This window comes from Neopelma chrysocephalum, unplaced genomic scaffold, assembly GCF_003984885.1.
Source record: "Neopelma chrysocephalum unplaced genomic scaffold, ASM398488v2 Primary Assembly neopelma1_96309, whole genome shotgun sequence".
NCBI lineage: Eukaryota > Metazoa > Chordata > Aves > Passeriformes > Pipridae > Neopelma > Neopelma chrysocephalum.
In genome coordinates, this window is record NW_020924957.1 from 16,462 (window position 1) to 33,402 (window position 16,941).

The 16,941-nt window shown below is 56.8% G+C and overlaps 1 protein-coding gene across 1 annotated transcript; it reads right to left on the minus strand.

Moving 5' to 3' along the window:
• Positions 1–6,113: 6,113 nt before the first annotated feature.
• On the minus strand, positions 6,114–8,862 carry LOC113981246 (zinc finger protein 501-like). Its single transcript, XM_027708550.1, has 3 exons — positions 8,757–8,862; positions 7,791–7,874; positions 6,114–7,607 (listed from the first exon to the last, which is right to left on the minus strand). Exons 2-3 carry the CDS (start codon positions 7,840–7,842, stop codon positions 6,184–6,186), a joined length of 1,476 nt encoding a protein of 491 aa, XP_027564351.1. The 5' UTR covers positions 7,843–7,874; positions 8,757–8,862; the 3' UTR covers positions 6,114–6,183.
• Positions 8,863–16,941: the final 8,079 nt, after the last annotated feature.

Genomic DNA, 16,941 nt, shown 5'->3' on the forward strand with positions numbered 1-16,941 from the left:
CCCCCCCGGCCCCGCCGAGCCCAGAAACGCCGGGAAATCGCTCAGACGGATTAAAAACCTTTTTCATGGGCGGGAAGGGGCGCTGGTCCCTATGAATCCCCCTCCCCTCATTCGCTCTTGGGCACTGCCGGGCATTATCCCGGCTCCCGGGGCTGTGTCACGGGACCGGCTGCTGCCATGGGGCAAGGGGGGCTCGCTGCAGTTTGGAATCAAACCAAACAAATTGGGGAGGGGAGGGAACAGCCCTAGAAAACAGGATTTGGCCTCGGGCGCTTGGAGCTGCACGAGGGGGTTAAAGGATCCCCCGGACCCCCGGTGCCCCCAGCAGTGGCTGTGCCCCCCCAGAACGGGGGGTGTCCCAGACCCCACGGTCCGTCCCGGGGTTCGGGCGGTGAGCGCGGAGCTGCTAGATGGAGCTTCCAGCCCCGCCGGCCGGAGCTCGGATCCCTCGGGACACGGCGCTGCCAGGGACTGGTGTCCAGCGGTGCTCGGGCTCTGGTCGGGAATGTCATCCAGACGGACAAACTGAGTCCGAATGGGCGGCCATTCCCACCAGCTGCTATTTCTCCTCCCTTTTCCATGACGGATTTCACGGCGCTTCCTTTCACCCCAGAGGTTTGGAAAGCAACGTCGCTGCTGCCTCGCAGCCACCCCCAGCGCCTTCCAGAGCTCCAGCCTCGTCCCTCCTCCTCTCCCCTTTACTCGGCACCAGGTTCTCCCTCCTCTCCCTGCCAGCCCGGAAGAAGGAGATTTTCCCTCCTGGCACTCCCTGCCCCCTCCCCCTGTCCCGTTGTGCCCAGTTGGTATTTCTGGGGCCGCCTGCCCACGGCTGCCTTACAGATGGAGCCGGATGGAATTCTTGCAGAGATTCCTGGGCTGGGCTGGCCCTGCCTGGGGGCCCGGGGCCACCAAAGCTGCTGCCTCACTCCCCTCCACATCAGGGCAGGGGACAGAAGGAAATGCTCGTGGGTCGGGATAAGGGCAGGGGGAGGTCGGTCACCCATCGCTGTCACGGGCACAACAGACACGACTTGGGGAAATTAACTCAGTTTATGACCAGCCAAATCAGAGCAGGAGAATGAGAAGTGAAACAAATCCTAAAAAAACACTGGGCTTCACTGTGTCCCCGATTCCCTCCCTCCTTTCCCTCAGTGGCACAGGGGAGATGGGAATTGGGATTATGGTCAGTTCATCACATGTTTGTGCTGTTGCTTCCCGCTCAGGGACAGAAGTCCTTCCCCTGTTTCACTGTGGGTCCCTTCCATGGGGTCAGTCCCTCGGGAACAGGCTGCTCCACTGTGGGTCCCCCACGGGGTCACAAGTCCTGCAGGAGCCTGTTCCGCGTGGGCTCCTCTCTCCGAGGCTCTGCAGGGGCTTCCCACGGGCTCTCAGCCTCCTTTGCGCATCCCCTGCCCCACCGTGGGCTCCCCCCTGGGCTGCAGGGGGGTCTCTGCTCCATCCTGGACTCATCCACAGGTCACAGGCCCTTCAGCTCAAGTTCACACCGACTTCCAGCCTGTCCAGTGCAGCAGCAATTCCCGGGCCTCCTGCCAGCCCGGGCACATCGCCGGGGCTGTTGCCCAACGTTCCCAGGCACAGCACAGTGAGGTGATGAGAGCTGAGCAGCTCAGCAGCAGGGACAGCAACAAACAGCCACTAAGGAGCCCCAGACTCTGACACACAGCCAGGAGCCCCAGACAGCACCAGCAGCTGTAAATTCCAGCAGCACATCCCAATCCCACCCGTCAGTATCTCCAACACTCCCAGCCCCACCTGGACACCAACAAAGGCTGTTGTGGTTTCACCCCATCCAGCCCCCAAGCCCCTTCCAGCCACTCCTCACTCCCCACCAGCAGGATCAGGGAGAGAACTGGGAGGGGAAAAGCTGGAAAACTCATAGGTTGGCATAAAGACAGTTTAATAAGGACAAGCAAAACCTGCACACACAAGCAAAACAAGGAATTCATTCCCTGCTTCCCACGGTTGGGCAGGCGTTCAGCACCTCCAGGAGAGCAGGGCCCCATCCCACAGAACGGTGACTTGGGAAGACAAACTCCATCACTCCAAAGGTCCCCCCTTCCTCCTTCTCTCCCCCACTTTATATCCTGAGCATGATGTTGACACCCCTGTCTGGTTCAAAGGTGTGGGGTGCAGTCCCCACTGTCTGGGTTGCCCATGTATTAGTCAGGCCCAGGTGCAACTCAGTTCTTAACACAACAGAAGGAGAATTATGGAATGACACTGGAAAGGTTATTGGTGTGACAGGAAAACAATGGGTAACTCATCAGTTTCTCTATTTGCCAAACTCCCCTAAACCTTTGCTAGGAAGAGATTGATTGGGAAACTTGAGGCAGAAATTAAATTTAAAAATGGGCACATTGAAATTGTAATTGCTGGGACTAAATAAGTTGAAGCAGCAGCTCTTCTTGAGCAGGAAATAACTCCAGTTAGCAGCAACATCCCAAGGGAAGCTGAAGATGCAGTTGTTCCTATCGTGTGGGCCAGTGGGATTCCATGAAAATCAGGAAAGGCAGCACCTGTAAGAATTACCCTTAAGCCAGCAGCTGTAGTGATAAGGCAAAAGCAGAATCCTTTGAAATTAGAAAGCCAGGTTGGATTGGTTCCAGTAACACACACATTTGCTAAGCATGATTTGCTTGTAGACTGGGAATCCAAGTACCCATAAAGAAAGCAAATGGGAAAGATTATTGATTAGGGCAGGACCTGAGAGAACCCCCTTAAATGATAACCTAGAATCGTTTACAGTTTTAGATTTACGAGATGCCTTTTCCTGCATCCCCTTGAGCAAGGAAAGTCAAGAAATCTTTGCTTAGGAATGAGAAAATCCAGAAACTGTGAAGGAGGAGAAGAAGCCACCTGACTCCTCCCCGAGCCACCAACAGTTCATGAAGTGCCTTCCTGGGAATGGCAGGATGGTTGACTCTGGATTGCTCACTATGGATTTTGGCAAAACCGTTATATGAGCTTTTAAAAACAGCCTGTAAGAATTTCCTCACCTGGACAGATGGTGCAAGAGCAGCCTTTAAGCAGCCAAAGCATTTCCTGATGAGAGCCCCGGCTCTGGGTCTGCCAGATCTCTCAAAACCATTTGAACTGTTTACCTATGAGAGACAGAAGGTTGCTCTGGGAGTGCTTGCACAATTTCCTGGGCATCAGTGAAGAGCCAAGGCCTATTCCAGTCAAAAGCCCTGACTGGGAATTGTACACGATGGAAGCAGCTTTGTTTGGGAGGGAAAACGAGTGACAGGGTGTGCACTGACCACCCCAGACAAGGGAATCGAATACTGGCCTCCCCAACGACTGTCTCTGCTCAGAAAGCAGAACTAACTGCTCTTAGCCCTGGACTTAAGGAAAAAGAGGAAACATTTGGCATTGAAAACTTTCCCTAAAATTGGAAACCATTTTGCTGACAAATCTGCAAAAGAAGCAGCAGAAAAAGACATTCTGGCTTTAGCCCCAGAAAAGGAGGTCATATTACCTAAAATTGCCCCAAAAGGACTTTCAGTGAATGGAATCACTCAAAGCTGACTTTCAAGCTACAGGGTGGGCTGTCACCCCTACAGGGCAGGTGACAGTCCCACCTATAATTATGGGGAAAATATGTAAAAAGAGCATGAAAGAACCCAAACACTAGCAATAAAATAACTGTAGGAGTCACAAAAGCTGGAAATCTTCCTGGAGATTATCTGCAATTAGTTTTTACTGAGTTACCCCAGAAAGAAGGATATTGGTACATTTTTAGTGCTAGTCGATACCTTTAATGGATGGCCAGAGCTCTGTCCTTATTGCACCAATAATGCAAGCAAAGTACTGAAGGTTCTCTTAAACCACATTATTCCCAGGTTCAGAATTCCTCTAGGAATGTCATCAGATAAAGGATCAGATTTTATTGCAACAGTGGCACAAGACAAGTAACATTTGCCAGGAAACCTCAAGGACATCGGTGCAGGCCCTGCCTATGGCATTGCTGGGAATTCTGGGAGAAGAGAGTATTTAAGCCCCTATGAACTAATGGACACTTTAGGATCTACCCTGCAGAAACTCCAGAGATTGGTGGTGACACATTGGCCAGTGGATTGGACACCCCAGCCCATCCATCCCTGCCTGGCCATTGGGTCCCCATCAAGTGGGGGGACTCCGAGCCCCCTCACACAAAGGGGAAAGGCCCTTTCCAGGCTTTGTTGACCCCATTTACAGCAGTTACAGTTGCAGAAAAGGACCTTGGACACACTATCCTCGAGTTAAGAAAGCTCCATTTGATTGGAAAGGCGAACAGACTGACCCTTGAAAATTATCATCCATGTTTGTATATTATCTTGTATTATGATTTAATGCTGTAGCTCTTGTAGTCACTTATGGTTCAAAGTATGCTTTGAATAATGAGACATTGGCCTAATGGCCAAGTCTTAAGAAAAACAGGGGAGTGATATCTGAGTTTTGAGATGTAACAAGGACTAAGCTTTTGCAGCAGAACGTACCATAGAAACTCCACAGAGCTGAAGCAAGGGATTTACAGGTACTAACCAAGCAAAGTAATGAAACAATGAAGAAGGGAACTGAGGCAGCAGTCAAGCAATACCCAGTAACTCTATAACCAGGTGAATTGTGTTAAAGAAGTTCATAAGGCAGTCAGAACTTTGGGGGCTCCAGACCCAGATGACCATGAGAGACTCACGATGAAGCCCCTCAGAGACCTTATAAGGATATGCATATATGCTAATAAGTGTTGGGAAATGTCATGAATACATAACAGGAATGTGGGGAATGAAAAATGAATAATCATGTAATGCTGACATATCAGCTGTAGTGGAGACACCTCTGTGTGCACTTTGGGAACTGATTCCCAGGGCACCTGACGTGTGTGACCGTGCAGCATGTCATGATAAACAACGTCTGCTGCTAAAACTCACCAATTGGGTCCTAGAGGTTTCTTTAAGAGCCAATTTTAGGCAACAGGTGGCCCCTCAGGAGCCCCCCAGTGGGGTGACACAAGGGGGACTTGGAGGTCCACATTCTTGATCCATCCTGGAGGCCAGTTATGCCCATCCCGCCCCCAACCTCGGCCCCAACCCCTGCCCTGCATGTTCCCCTCAAAGCCCCCCTCATTTGCTGCCCACGGGCAAAGGAACTGCCCAGGGGCAGAGGGGGGGAACACCCACCCCCAGAGGGGACAGGCTGGGTTTGGAGCCAGAGAAGGGAAGAGGCCCCTCAGAAGCAGATCCTGCCAGCGGGGACAGTGCTTTGGATCAGGGCAATGTCCTCCCTTACACAACTGGCTCAGGGGGAAAACTCCCCCTGGGGAAGGGCCGGGACATTCCCACGGAGCCTGGAGGTTTTCATCCCTTCTCAGGGGCCACAACTGGCTCAACCACAGATGGGAGAGGCAGGGTGATGTGTGAGAAGGGGCCACAAACCATCAAGGACCCCCAAAGTGCCCCGTGATCCCCAGGGTTACATCAGACAGTGTAAAACTGCTCCGAGGGGAGGAACCTGGGTGTTCCTGAACCTGAATGTGTATTAACTCACTGAACTTTGTGTTTCAGGGGCTTCCCTCACCCCCAACTGTTAAACACCTAAACCATCACTTGGACCAAGGGACATGGGAATTGCACCAACCAAGTCTGTGCTGGATCCTCGGGGTGTGACTCTGTATCTTTCTACTCTGATTCTTTCTTTTCCCTTATACATTTTCTTAAGTGTTATTTTTATGCTTTATATCACTATTAGACAGGAACCAAAACTGCTCCAAACCTGCTTTACGTGGCAACCAAAGTATTCTAAACTAAACCCCACTATATATAGTTATAACCACCAATCATCCACTGTCCTTTCACTCTAATCTGCCCCAAGGGGTCAATTAACAAGAACCTGGGTCACCCTCCTCCTCAGCAGGAGTCGGGACAGGCGTTGGACATGGGGGAAGTTTCTGGCAGCTGCTCACAGAACCCAGCCCTGGAGTTCCCCTGCTACCAAAACCTGGCAAACCCAAGGCACTGCCCAGCATGGATCACCTGGAATGTGGGTCACCAGGTCTGTGCCCAGCATGGATCACCTGGAACGTGGGTCAGCAGGTCTGTGCCCAACGTGGGTCCTTTGATGGTTGATGGAGTTGGAGCAGCAGACAAAGCTCTTCCCGCAATCAGGGCACTTGCAGGACTTCTCTTACTGGTGGGTCCGTTGGTGTTTGGTCAAGGTAGAGCTGTGGGAGAAGCTCTTTTCACACTCGTCACACTTGTAGGGCCTCTCCCCGCTGTGGATGCGCCGGTGCCTGACGAGGTGGGAGCTCTGGTTGAAGCTCTTCCCACAGTCGGTGCAGCGGAAGGGCCTCTCCCCCGTGTGCGTCCGCTGATGCTTGAGGAGATTCCCGCTGGTCTGAAACCTCTTCCCACATTCCCCACACTTGTAGGGCCGTTCCCCGGTGTGGATCTTCTGGTGGCGGATGAGGGTGGAGCTGTCGCTAAAGCTCTTCCTGCACTCCAAGCAGGTGTAGGGCCGCTCTCCGCTGTGCACCCGCTGGTGGGTGAGGAGGCTGGAAATGCGGCTGAAGCTCTTCCCACATTCACATGGATAGGGCCGTTCCCCAGTATGGATCTGCTGGTGGTGGATCAGGTGGGAACTCTGTCTGAAGCTCTTCCCACATTCCCCACACGTGTAGGGCTGTTCCCCAGTGTGGATGCGCTGGTGGCTGAGGAGATTGGAGCTCTTTATGAAGCTCTTCCCACATTCCTCACACTTGTAGGGCCGTTCCCCAGTGTGGATCTTCTGGTGGGTGAGGAGGTAGGAGCTGTCACTGAAGCTTTTCCCACATTCCAAGCACTTGTAGGGTCGCTCCCCAGTGTGGATGATCTGGTGGATGATCAGGTGGGAGCTGCGGCTGAAGCTCTTCCCACATTTCCCACACTTGTAGGGCCGCTCTCCAGTGTGGATATGCTGATGTCGTCTCAGGCTTGACCTGTCATTGAAGCTCTTCCCACATTCCAAGCACTTGTAGGGTCGTTCCTCAGTGTGGATCTTCTGGTGTCTGCTCAGGGTGCAGTTGTCACTGAAGCTCTTCCCACATTTCCCACATGTGTAGGGACGTTCTCCAGTGTGGATATGCTGATGGGCAAGGAGGTTGGAGCTCTGCCTGAAGCACTTCCCACATTCCAAGCACTTGTAGGGTCGTTTCTCAGTGTGGATCTTCTGGTGTCTGCTCAGGCTGGAGCTTTCACTGAAGCTCTTCCCACATTTCCCACATGTGTAAGGACGTTCTCCAGTGTGGATGCGCTGGTGGGAAAGGAGGTGGGAGCTCTGCCTGAAGCACTTCCCACACTCCAAGCACTTGAAGGACTTTTCTCTGCTGTGAAGCTGCTCATGGACCTCCTGGTTGGAGCTCTGGCTCAAGCTCTGGCCGTCTTCCTGGCACAGGCTGGGTCTTTCCTCCTCAGAGCACCCTGGGCTGGCTTTGGAGCCCCTCCTCCTGGGGTACCTTCGTGGCTTTTCCTCCCCGCTGCCTTCCTGCACCGTGGAGCCCTTCAAAACGGCCTCTCCCACCAGGCTCTGACGGGGGGATTTGTCCTCCGGGCTCTCCATCCTCAGCTCGGGGCCTGGGGCAGGAAGCAAGAAGGACAGGGAGGGGATTTGCCTCCGGCCCAGAGGGAAGGCCAAGGACATCCCCCTCAAATCCATCCCCGGCAGGCAGCAGGGTTGTCCTGCAGCCGGGGATGATGCTCAGCTGTGAGGAGCAGCAGGATGTGACAGGGGCAAAGGGGCACTGACTTCCTCCTCACCTGCCTGGGCGTCCTGGGGCATCTTCCTCTTCCTCACAGTCTTCTCCTCCATCCAGCCAAGGTTTGGGAAGGAGAAATCCTGGTGTGGGGGGAAAACCAAGGTGTGAGTGCGTTTGGTTGGGGGTTCCTCCTGCCCAAGTCCATCCCTAGAAGTCACTGGGCATCTTGTGACTGTAAAACCTCCAAAACATCAAGATTCAGCCTAAGAAACCTCAGAAACATTTAGATTAATCCCCCAAAACTGCAGAAGAACAAGTTTCAGCCGAAAACAAAATTCCCAGGAGCTCTCCCTCTCTGGACTCTCAGTTTTGGGGTTCTGCGGGTCTCCCTGTTCTATGCTGTTGGAGGTCCTGTAGGTCCTGGGGGTACCCTCTCTCTCGAGTCCTGCTTACCAATTTCAGGGGTGCCCCAGGGGATTATTCTCCCCTTACTCTCTGTTTCGGGGTGCCAGGAAACCCGGAGAACCCCCCTCTCTGATTTCTCAGCTCTGTTGTCCCAGAGGCCTCAGGGGTCCCCCTGTCCAGGCTCCCTCCTTCTCCAGCCTTACAGGAGACCCGTCCTCGGGATCCCACCCCCTCCAGGCTGCCGGGGGTCCCCCAGCTCCGGGATCGCCCCGCTCCGCTCTCCCCACTCCGGGGCTCCGGGGTTCCTCCCCCCCACCCCCGGCTCTCCCGAGGGGTCCCCAAACCCGCCGGGTCGTGTCCGTCCGTCTGCCCCGGCCCGGACCCCCCCGCCGGCACCGGGGGACAGCGGAGGCGGCGGGGCCTGACCCGGGATCACCGACCCCCACCGCGGGGAGACCCGCATCCCCCCGCCGGGAACCCACACCGGGACCCCCAAAAAACACCTCCCGGGGATCCCCGATATCCCCCCGAGGGGCATTTGGGGCTCAGCTTCGGGCTCCTGCGAGATCCAAACATTCACCGCCCCCACCCGCGATGAACAAAAAACAACGAACCGACCAACCGAGATCTTTGGGACGAGCTCCTTCTTCCCAGGACCCTGCGGGCTGGGGCGGGGCGATCCTCTCTCGTTTCCTTTTCCTCCTTTCTCCCCTCCCGTTCCTCCCGCTCCGCCTGTTCCTGTTCCGTCCCTGCGGCCGCGGAGCTCTCGGGTGAGCGGGGGGGACGCGCTGGGAGAGGGGGGATGAGGGGAGGGGGGACGGCGGGAAAGGGCTTCCCTTGGGGTCCCTTCGTGTCCCCATCCCTCGGGCCCTGCAGAGGGGGGAGCCTGGAGAGAGGGGACCCCCGAGCCCCCCGTCCCTGGCGAGCGGTCGGGGCCGTGCTGCTCGTTCTGAATCCCCGTCAGGCTGAACAGAGCCGCTCCCGTGTCAGGAGCTCTCGTGTTTTCTTGTCCCAACACTTCCAGGAGCTCCCCCCGCATTCCCAAAGGCCCAGCAGAGCCCCCCGATCCCCGCCGTGCCCCCCAGAGCTCGGTGCGGGCTGGGATAGAACAGGAGAGCCGGGCTGGGCCCGGGGAAAGGCCGGGAAGGGAAGCAGGAATGGCCCCGCTGGTGCTGCCGCGGGGCTGGGCCGGAGCTGGGAACCAGGGCCGGGCAAGAGAGGAGAGAGAAAGTGCTGCGGGCCTCCAGAGCCGAGCCCCCAATGTCTGGGGGGGCTCTGGGTTTGGGGGGTTTGGAGGGAGAGGATGTTTGGATCTGGCAGGAGCCCGAAGCTGAGCCGCAGGTGACCCTTGGGGGCTCTCGGGGGTCCCCGGGAGGTGTTTTTTGGGGGTCCCGGTGCGGGTTCCTGGCGGGGGGCGGGGGGATGCGGGTCCCCCCCCGCGGGGGGGGGTCGGTGTTGCTGGGTCAGGCCCTCGGTTGCCAGCCCGGAGCACGGAGAGGGGGAGCCCTGGGAGCCCGAAAGGGGGATCCGGGAGAGGGGGGACCCTCGGGCCCCCAAAGTGGAGAGAGCAGAGAGGGGGAAGTGCTGGGAGGGTTATTTTGGGCTGAGTCTTAGGGGTGCAGGGGGGACACAGTGCTGGGGAAGGGGGCTCCCGGGGCTCCCAGGTCTATGGAAAAGGGGGTGCAGGGACTTGGAGAGGTGGGATGGGATGTCAAGTGGGACCCTGTGCTCAGGAAAGGGGGGTCCAGAGGTCCCCAGTGTCAGGGAAAGGGGGCTCACAGGGTAGGGAGACCCAGAATTGCCAGAAATGGGGGTTCCAGGGGTCCTCTAGTGCTAAAAACACAGGGGTCTGGACTTTGGGAAAGGCAGGAATGGGAGTCCAGGGGGTCCCAGGGTCAAGGGAAAGGGGGATCTGGGGGCTGGGAGAGGTGGGATGGCTGGGAAAGGGGGTGCAGGGGGTTATTGGTGCAGGATAAGGGGGTGCAAGAGGGTCCCAGAGCTGGGGAAGGGAGTGCAGGGGGGTTCCTGTGCCCAGGAATGGGGGCTCAAGGGGAGTCCCAGAGTCAAAGAAAAGGGGGTGATATAGAGACTGGCACCAGACTGGGTCTAGAGGGTCCCTGTGCCCAGGAAAGGGGGGTCCAGGGTCCTCCAGTGTCAGGGAAAGGTGGTTCACAGAGTGGGAACAGCTGGGACATCTGGGAAGGCAGGTTCAGGCAGTCCCTGGTGTGAAGGAAAGAGGCTCAGGGAAAGGCAGGAATGGGGGTCCAGGGGTGCCAGGGTGAAGGAAAAGGGGGTGTCTGGTGGCTGGGAGAGGTGGGATGGCCAGGAAAGGGGGTGCAGGGGGGTTCTGGAGCTGTGGAAGGTGGTGCAGGGGGGTCACAGTGCTGAGGAGTGGGGATTCGGGGGGGTCCCAAGGTCAAGGAAAGGCAGGACTAGAGGTGAGGAGAGGTGGGATGGAGGGGTCCAGGGTGTCCCTGTTTCCCAGGAAAGGGGGGTCCAGGGGCTCCCAGTGTCAGGGAAAGGTGGTTCATTGGGTGGGGAGACCTGGGATGTGCAGGAAGTGGGTTCAGGGGGTCCTGGGTGTTGAGGAAAGGAGGGGTTGGGGACTGGGAGAGGCAGGAATGGGGGTCCATGGGGTGCCAGGGTCAAGGAAAAGGGAGGGTCTGAGGTCTTGGAGAGGTGGGATGATGGGGAATGGGGCTGCAGGGGGTCGTGGAGCTGCAGAAGGGAGTGCAGGGGGGCCTCAGTGTATGGAAAAGGGGGATTCAGGGAGTGCCAGGAAAGGGGGAGCACAGGGGTCTGGGAGTCAAAGAAAGTGGGGTCTGGGGGCTGGAAAACCGGGAATGGCTGAGAAAGGGGTCCCAGTGCCCAGGAAAAGGGGGTGCAGGGGGATCCCAATAATAATAGGGAAGAGATGGAGGAAACAATGGAATGAGGCTCCCAAGTGCTGATTTCCAGGGGCAGGAAGGCGGGGAGAGGGCAGGGAAGTGCCCCCAGGGAAAGGGATCCCGGAGCTGATCTGCTGCTCAGGGCCAGAGTGGGAACTGGGAACAAGAATTCTGGGAATGCAGAGCAGTGGGAGGGGGTTTGCCCTCCCCCTCCTGCCCCTCCTGCGCTTTCCAGAGCCCAGTCACCTCCAATATGAGCCCAGTTGCTCCCACTATATCCCACTTGCCCACAACATGGTCCCAATTGGCCCCAGCATAGTGCCAGTCACTCCCAGTATGATCCCAGTCTCCCCCAGCAGGGTCCTAGTCACTCCCTGTTGCCCTCAGCATAGAACCAGTCACTGCCAGTTGATCCCAGTTGCTGCCAGTCTGGTCCCAGTCACCCTCAGTATGGTCACAGGCACTCCCAGTATGACCCCAGTGTGGGCCCAGTTGCTCCCAGAATGATCCCACTTGCCCCAGTTGTGGTCCCAGTCCGCCCAGCATGGTTTCACTATCTCCCAGTTGATCACAGTTGACTCCCAGTGTGTCTCCTGTTGGCTCCAAGCATTGGCCTAGTAGGTCCCAGTAGCCCCCAGTAAGGTTCCAGTCACACACCATGTAATCCCAGTATGATCCCAGTGTGATCCTAGCCACTCTCAGTATGGTTCCATTCACTTCCAGTATGATCCCAGTCACTCCCACTATAATCCCAGTCATTCCCAGTGTGATTCCAGTGTCCCCCGACATGGTCCCAGTTGCTTCCTGTCAACACCAGTATGATCCCAGTCAACTCCAGCATGAGGCCAGTTGCTTCCAGTCACTCCCAGTATGAGCCCAGTTGCTTCCTCTCAACACCAGTATGATCCCAGTCAACTCCAGCATGAGCCCAGTTGCTTCCAGTCACTCCCAGTATGATCCCAGTTGCCTACAGTGTGTGGCCACTTGCTCCCAGTATTAACCCAATCACTCCCAGTATGATGCTTGTAGGGGTAGGTGCAATCAAGCAAGAATTTGTAATGGAAATCTAGAACTTGTTTTGCTTAGAAAAACTGCAAAATGCCTTTTCAAACAGGTTAGATGGGTTTTTTCCCTCGTGCATTTCAGAGAAAGTTGCAGGGAAGGTGTGAGCAGCTCTCTCTGTCTGTGGTATACAGAATGATGACATGTTTGCAGACAGGTACGAGGCCTCCTGGGGCCAGGGTGGAGGGGTGAGAGAGAGAAGATACAAGAAGCCTTGGAGAAGGCAGGGCATGGCCTTTTCCCCCTGAAAAGTCTGATGTGCTACATCATAAAAAAGTGTTTCTTGCATCTGAAATAAACCTTTTTTTAATCCTTCCACTGCCTTGGTGTTCTTGGGAAGAATACCTGCGTATGTTTACGTTACAATGCTATTTACTCCCAGTTCCTCACAGTCCCCCCCAATATGATCTTGGTCACTCCCAGCATGATCTCAGTTGCTCCCAGTATATCCCAGTTGCCCCCAAGAGGGTCCCAATTGCACCCAGCATATTCCTAGCCACTGCCAGTATGATCCCAATTGCCCCCAGCATGGTCCCAGTTGCTCCCTGTTCCTCCCAGTTGCCAGTTTCATCCAGTTGCCACTAGCATAGTCCCAGTCACTGCCAGTGTGATCCCAGTTGCTCCTGTATATCCCAGTTGTCCCCAACAGAATCCTGATTGCCCCCAGGATGCTCCTTGTCACTCCTAGTATGAGTCTACTATGATCCCAGTCACCCTCAGGGTGATCCCAGTGTCCCCCAGTATGGGCCTAGCTGCTCCCAGTGTGATCCCAGTATGGTCCCAATTGCCTGCAGCATGGTTTCAGTTGCTTCCCATTCCTCCCACTGTGATCCCAGTTGAACACAGTTGCCTCTAGTATAGTCCCAGTATGACCCCAGTCTCTCCCAGCATGGTCCCAAGTCACCCCCACTATGGTTACAGACACTCCCCATATGATCCCACTGTAGCCCAGTCTCTCCCAGTACGATCTCAGGATGATCCCAGTGTAGCCCAGTCTCTCCCAGTATGATCCCAGTGTAGCCCAGTCGCTCCCAGGATGAGCCCAAAGCTCCTGTAACACCTGCAGGACCCACCCAGAGGAGGGTCCTTCCAGGTTGTGCAGCTGCAGAAGAGCCCCCAGGAGCCGAGGTCCCCCCAGAGCCCCCCAGGCAGGAGAAGGTGGTGACAACTCTGGCCCCAGGAGTGCAGGAGTGTGTCCAGCCCAATCCCCCAGCAAGGGGCTCCCACAACCCCTCAACACCTCCAGGGATGGGGAGCTCACCACAGATATCTTGGGAGAGTCTCGTTTTGGGGGTGGAGATTTGGAGCTTGGGGAACTCCAGAGCTGAGTCCAAAACATCCCTTGGGGGGATATTGAGCAGTTCCCAGGAAGTGGGTTTTTGGGGGGGGGGTTGGTGGCAGCTGCCAGATTATGCCAGTGGTTGGAATTTAAGGAATTACAGAGCTGTGATTGAACCACAGGGGATGTTGGGTCCCCGGAGCCACGTGGCGATCGCCGGATACCGGCGGGGAGTGGAGGGACACGGGACCCACCTGCAGCCCGGGGAGGAGCCCACGCGGAACAGGCTCCTGCAGGACTTGTGACCCCGTGGGGACCCACGGTGGAGCAGCCTGTTCCCGAGGGACTGTGTCCGTGCCAAGTACCCCACGCTGGACGGAGCAGACACGGACTCCACTCTACCCCACTGGACGGAGCAGACACGGACTCCTCTCCCTGAGCGGGAAGCAGCGGTGGGACCCCCATCCCCCTGTGCCGCGGAGCGGAGAGAGGGAATAGGGGATAAAGTGAAGTCCGTGAAGGAGGGAGGGGTGGGGGAAGGTGTTTTATTAGGATTCGTTTGACTTCTCACGCTCCTGCTCGGATCTGAGCGGTTCCCAATCCCATCAATGTCCCCGATCGGGCAATGCCCTGTTCCTGCCCCCGGCCCGGGCCGCGACACAAAATGGCGGCGGCAGAGCCCGAGTCCCGTCAGGATTGGCTGCTTCCCCCGTCACTCCTCGCCCTCGCGCGCTGATTGGTCGGATCGGGCGGGTACTGCCCGCCCCCTCCCTGTGCCGGGCCGGGGCAGCGGCGGCAGCGCCCGGACGGCGCTGAGGTGGCGGCGGAGCTCGGAGGGGCCCCGGCGCAGGTGGGACCCGCGCTCGCTCCTGCCGGGGCTCGGGGCTCGCTGCGGGCGGAGGGGGCGGGAGGCGCCGCGGGAAGCGGGGTCTGGCGGGCTCGGCCTGCCCCGGGCGGGGCGGTGTCGGCGGCCCTGGGGAGCGGGGTCTGGCGGGCTCGGCCCGCCGTGTCCCCCCGGGTCCCCTCCGCAGGGGCCGCTGAGGGAGCGGCTGCCCGCGGGCTCCTCCTTCCCGCTCAGCCCCGGCGGGCTCGCAACCACTTTGGGCCTCGGCCGCAAACATCGCATTCGATCCCCGGGCTGCGACAAGCCGATAATGACACTCGAGAGACACATTGAGTCGTTATTATTTCAGAGTTGGCTGCCCGGGGCTGTTTCACAACTCAAGCACCAACTCACAAAGCTTTGCACTATTTATAAATGTTAGCAAACAAAGCAAAACAAGGTTGCAAGCAGCTGTGAGACATTAAAGCTGGACAGAACACTCGCTGTTTTAGACTCAGCTGCTTTCCCTCCTGCAGGTTCTTAGAGAGACTTTTTCCTCCTTCAGTACGTTTTCCCTGAGGTGTCACTGCCATCTCTGATGGGCTCGGCCTTGGCCAGCAGCGGGTCCATCCTGGAGCCAGCTGGAATTGGCTCTGCTGGACATGGGGGAAGTTTCTGGCAGCTGCTCACAGAACCCAGCCCTGGAGCCCCCCTGCTACCAAAACCTGGCAAACCCAATACACTGCCCAGCATGGATCACCTGGAACGTGGGTCACCAGGTCTGTGCCCAACATGACTTTCTCTGAAAGTTGGAGAACAAAAATCAGATTCCACTTGGGTTGTTCTTCAGGCAAGAAAAATAAGAAGTTTCCCAGGCTGTTGGTTAAAGTGCAGGAGCTGGTTAGACAGCAGCAGTTCCTGGGAGCAGAGAGTGTTTCTGAGCAGCTCAAGAGCAGCTCAGCCCAGGGCTGTTCATCAAGGCTCAGGCCTAAGGAGCATTTCCCAGATCCCAGGGAGGCCTGGGGGGGTGGGGATGCACCACCACCCCTGGAAAGGTGTCGTCCCAAGGACTTGCACAGCTGGGAGGTGTTTTCAGTCCCAGGCCCCCCCCGGTCACCCCACAAGGTGCTGGACGGCCCTTCAGAGCCACCTGAGGCCACCCCCTGTCTCCACACCCTGTGCAGGGCAGCTCATGGAGCCCCCGGGACAGGGGATGGTGCCTCTGGACCTGCCTCCTGAGGGGCTTCTGCCACCCCTGGGGCCACAGAGGGGACAGGGGCACCCTCAGCTCCTCCTGCCATGAGCTGATCTGGGACAACACCCCGAGCTCCCCGGGGCCTGGGCAGGTCCTGCTCCGTCCTGGGCTTTATCAGGATGCTCCTTTGTTCCTCAAATAAAAACCACAAAGCTGATAATCCCCTCAAGGCCCCCAGCAGTCACAGCTCTCCTCAGCAAAGCAAAACCGATCCCATAGGAGCAATTTGTGGAATATTTATAAGGGAAAAAATCCAAAAACCAGAACAAGGATTGACTCACATAGACTAGGAGTACCTGTGGACTCTGCTGTCGAGTCACTGGCAACTGCAAAGTTTTTCTATACTTACTGTCTAAACCTTCCACATCAATGCCCAGCAGGTGTTCTTGTCATCACCAGTGTAAATAAAGTTATTAACAGCCCCAGCACCTGGTACTTCCCCAGGTAAATATTTTCCAGGTGAGAACCCCCTGCCTGTGTTTGCAAAGGCAAGACTCAAAAGGATGTTTTTTCCTGTCCTAATGCTTGAATTTTTAATAAGGTTTAATTGATGCAGCATTTTATTACTGTCCCCAATCCCCAAATTCCTCCTGCTCCAGGGTGCAGCTTGGGGTGTTTTGGGGTGAGAAACAGGTGGGGGAAGAAGAAATGGGAAAAGGGGGTGGAGGCACAGAAATCTCTCAGAGCTTTTCCCCTCCTTTCCTCTCTCTCAGGTGTCTTGTCTCCCACCCCCTCACAGGCCTGCTTTGGATCAAAGCAGCTGCTTCAGGAAATCCCTCTGAGTGGGGAGACAGCAGCTCAAAAACCTCCTCCCAAGGGCCCCTCTGTCCATTCACCCACAGGCTGTGACTGCCACGGGTGGGTCAGGGGGGATGGATCTCACCAGCCTTCCCCACACAGAACCATTTCCTACCCCTGGGCAGGGCCTCTGCTCCAGGGAAAGGCTCCATCTCTCTCCCAGAACTAGAGTTTATATAAAACCACACCCAAACCAGCCCTAGCTGTGGGTGCTGAGCAGCAGCTGAAGCTCCCAAACTGTTTCTGGGCTGGGAAGCAGGAAGGTGATGCACGTTTTTCCTCTCCCAAGTGCAGAGGAAGGGGCAGGAGGGGGCAGAGCTGGGCAGGGCAGAGGTGGTGCTGGGGCCGGGGGGTCCCTCCCCTGCAGCAGGGGGGACACACCCATGTCTGCTCAGGGGGCTTTGCTCACCTGGGGCTGCTTCGAGGGGTCTCAGGGCCCCCCTAATCCTGACCCCCCAAAGGTGCCGCTGCAGGAGCCCCGGAATCAGCTGTGGGACAACCCCAATGCGGGTGGTGGGTGAAGAAACCTCATGGCACCCCCGGCAAGAGCTTTTTGCTCCCTGTTCATAACGAGCTTGAACACCCCAAAGAGCAGAGCCAGGGAACAGCCTCGTTCATTTGTGCAGGGGGTTGTTGCATAGCAACGGTGGCACAGGCTCCCACATCCCCCTGTCAGCTCCCACATCCCCCTGTCAGCTCCCA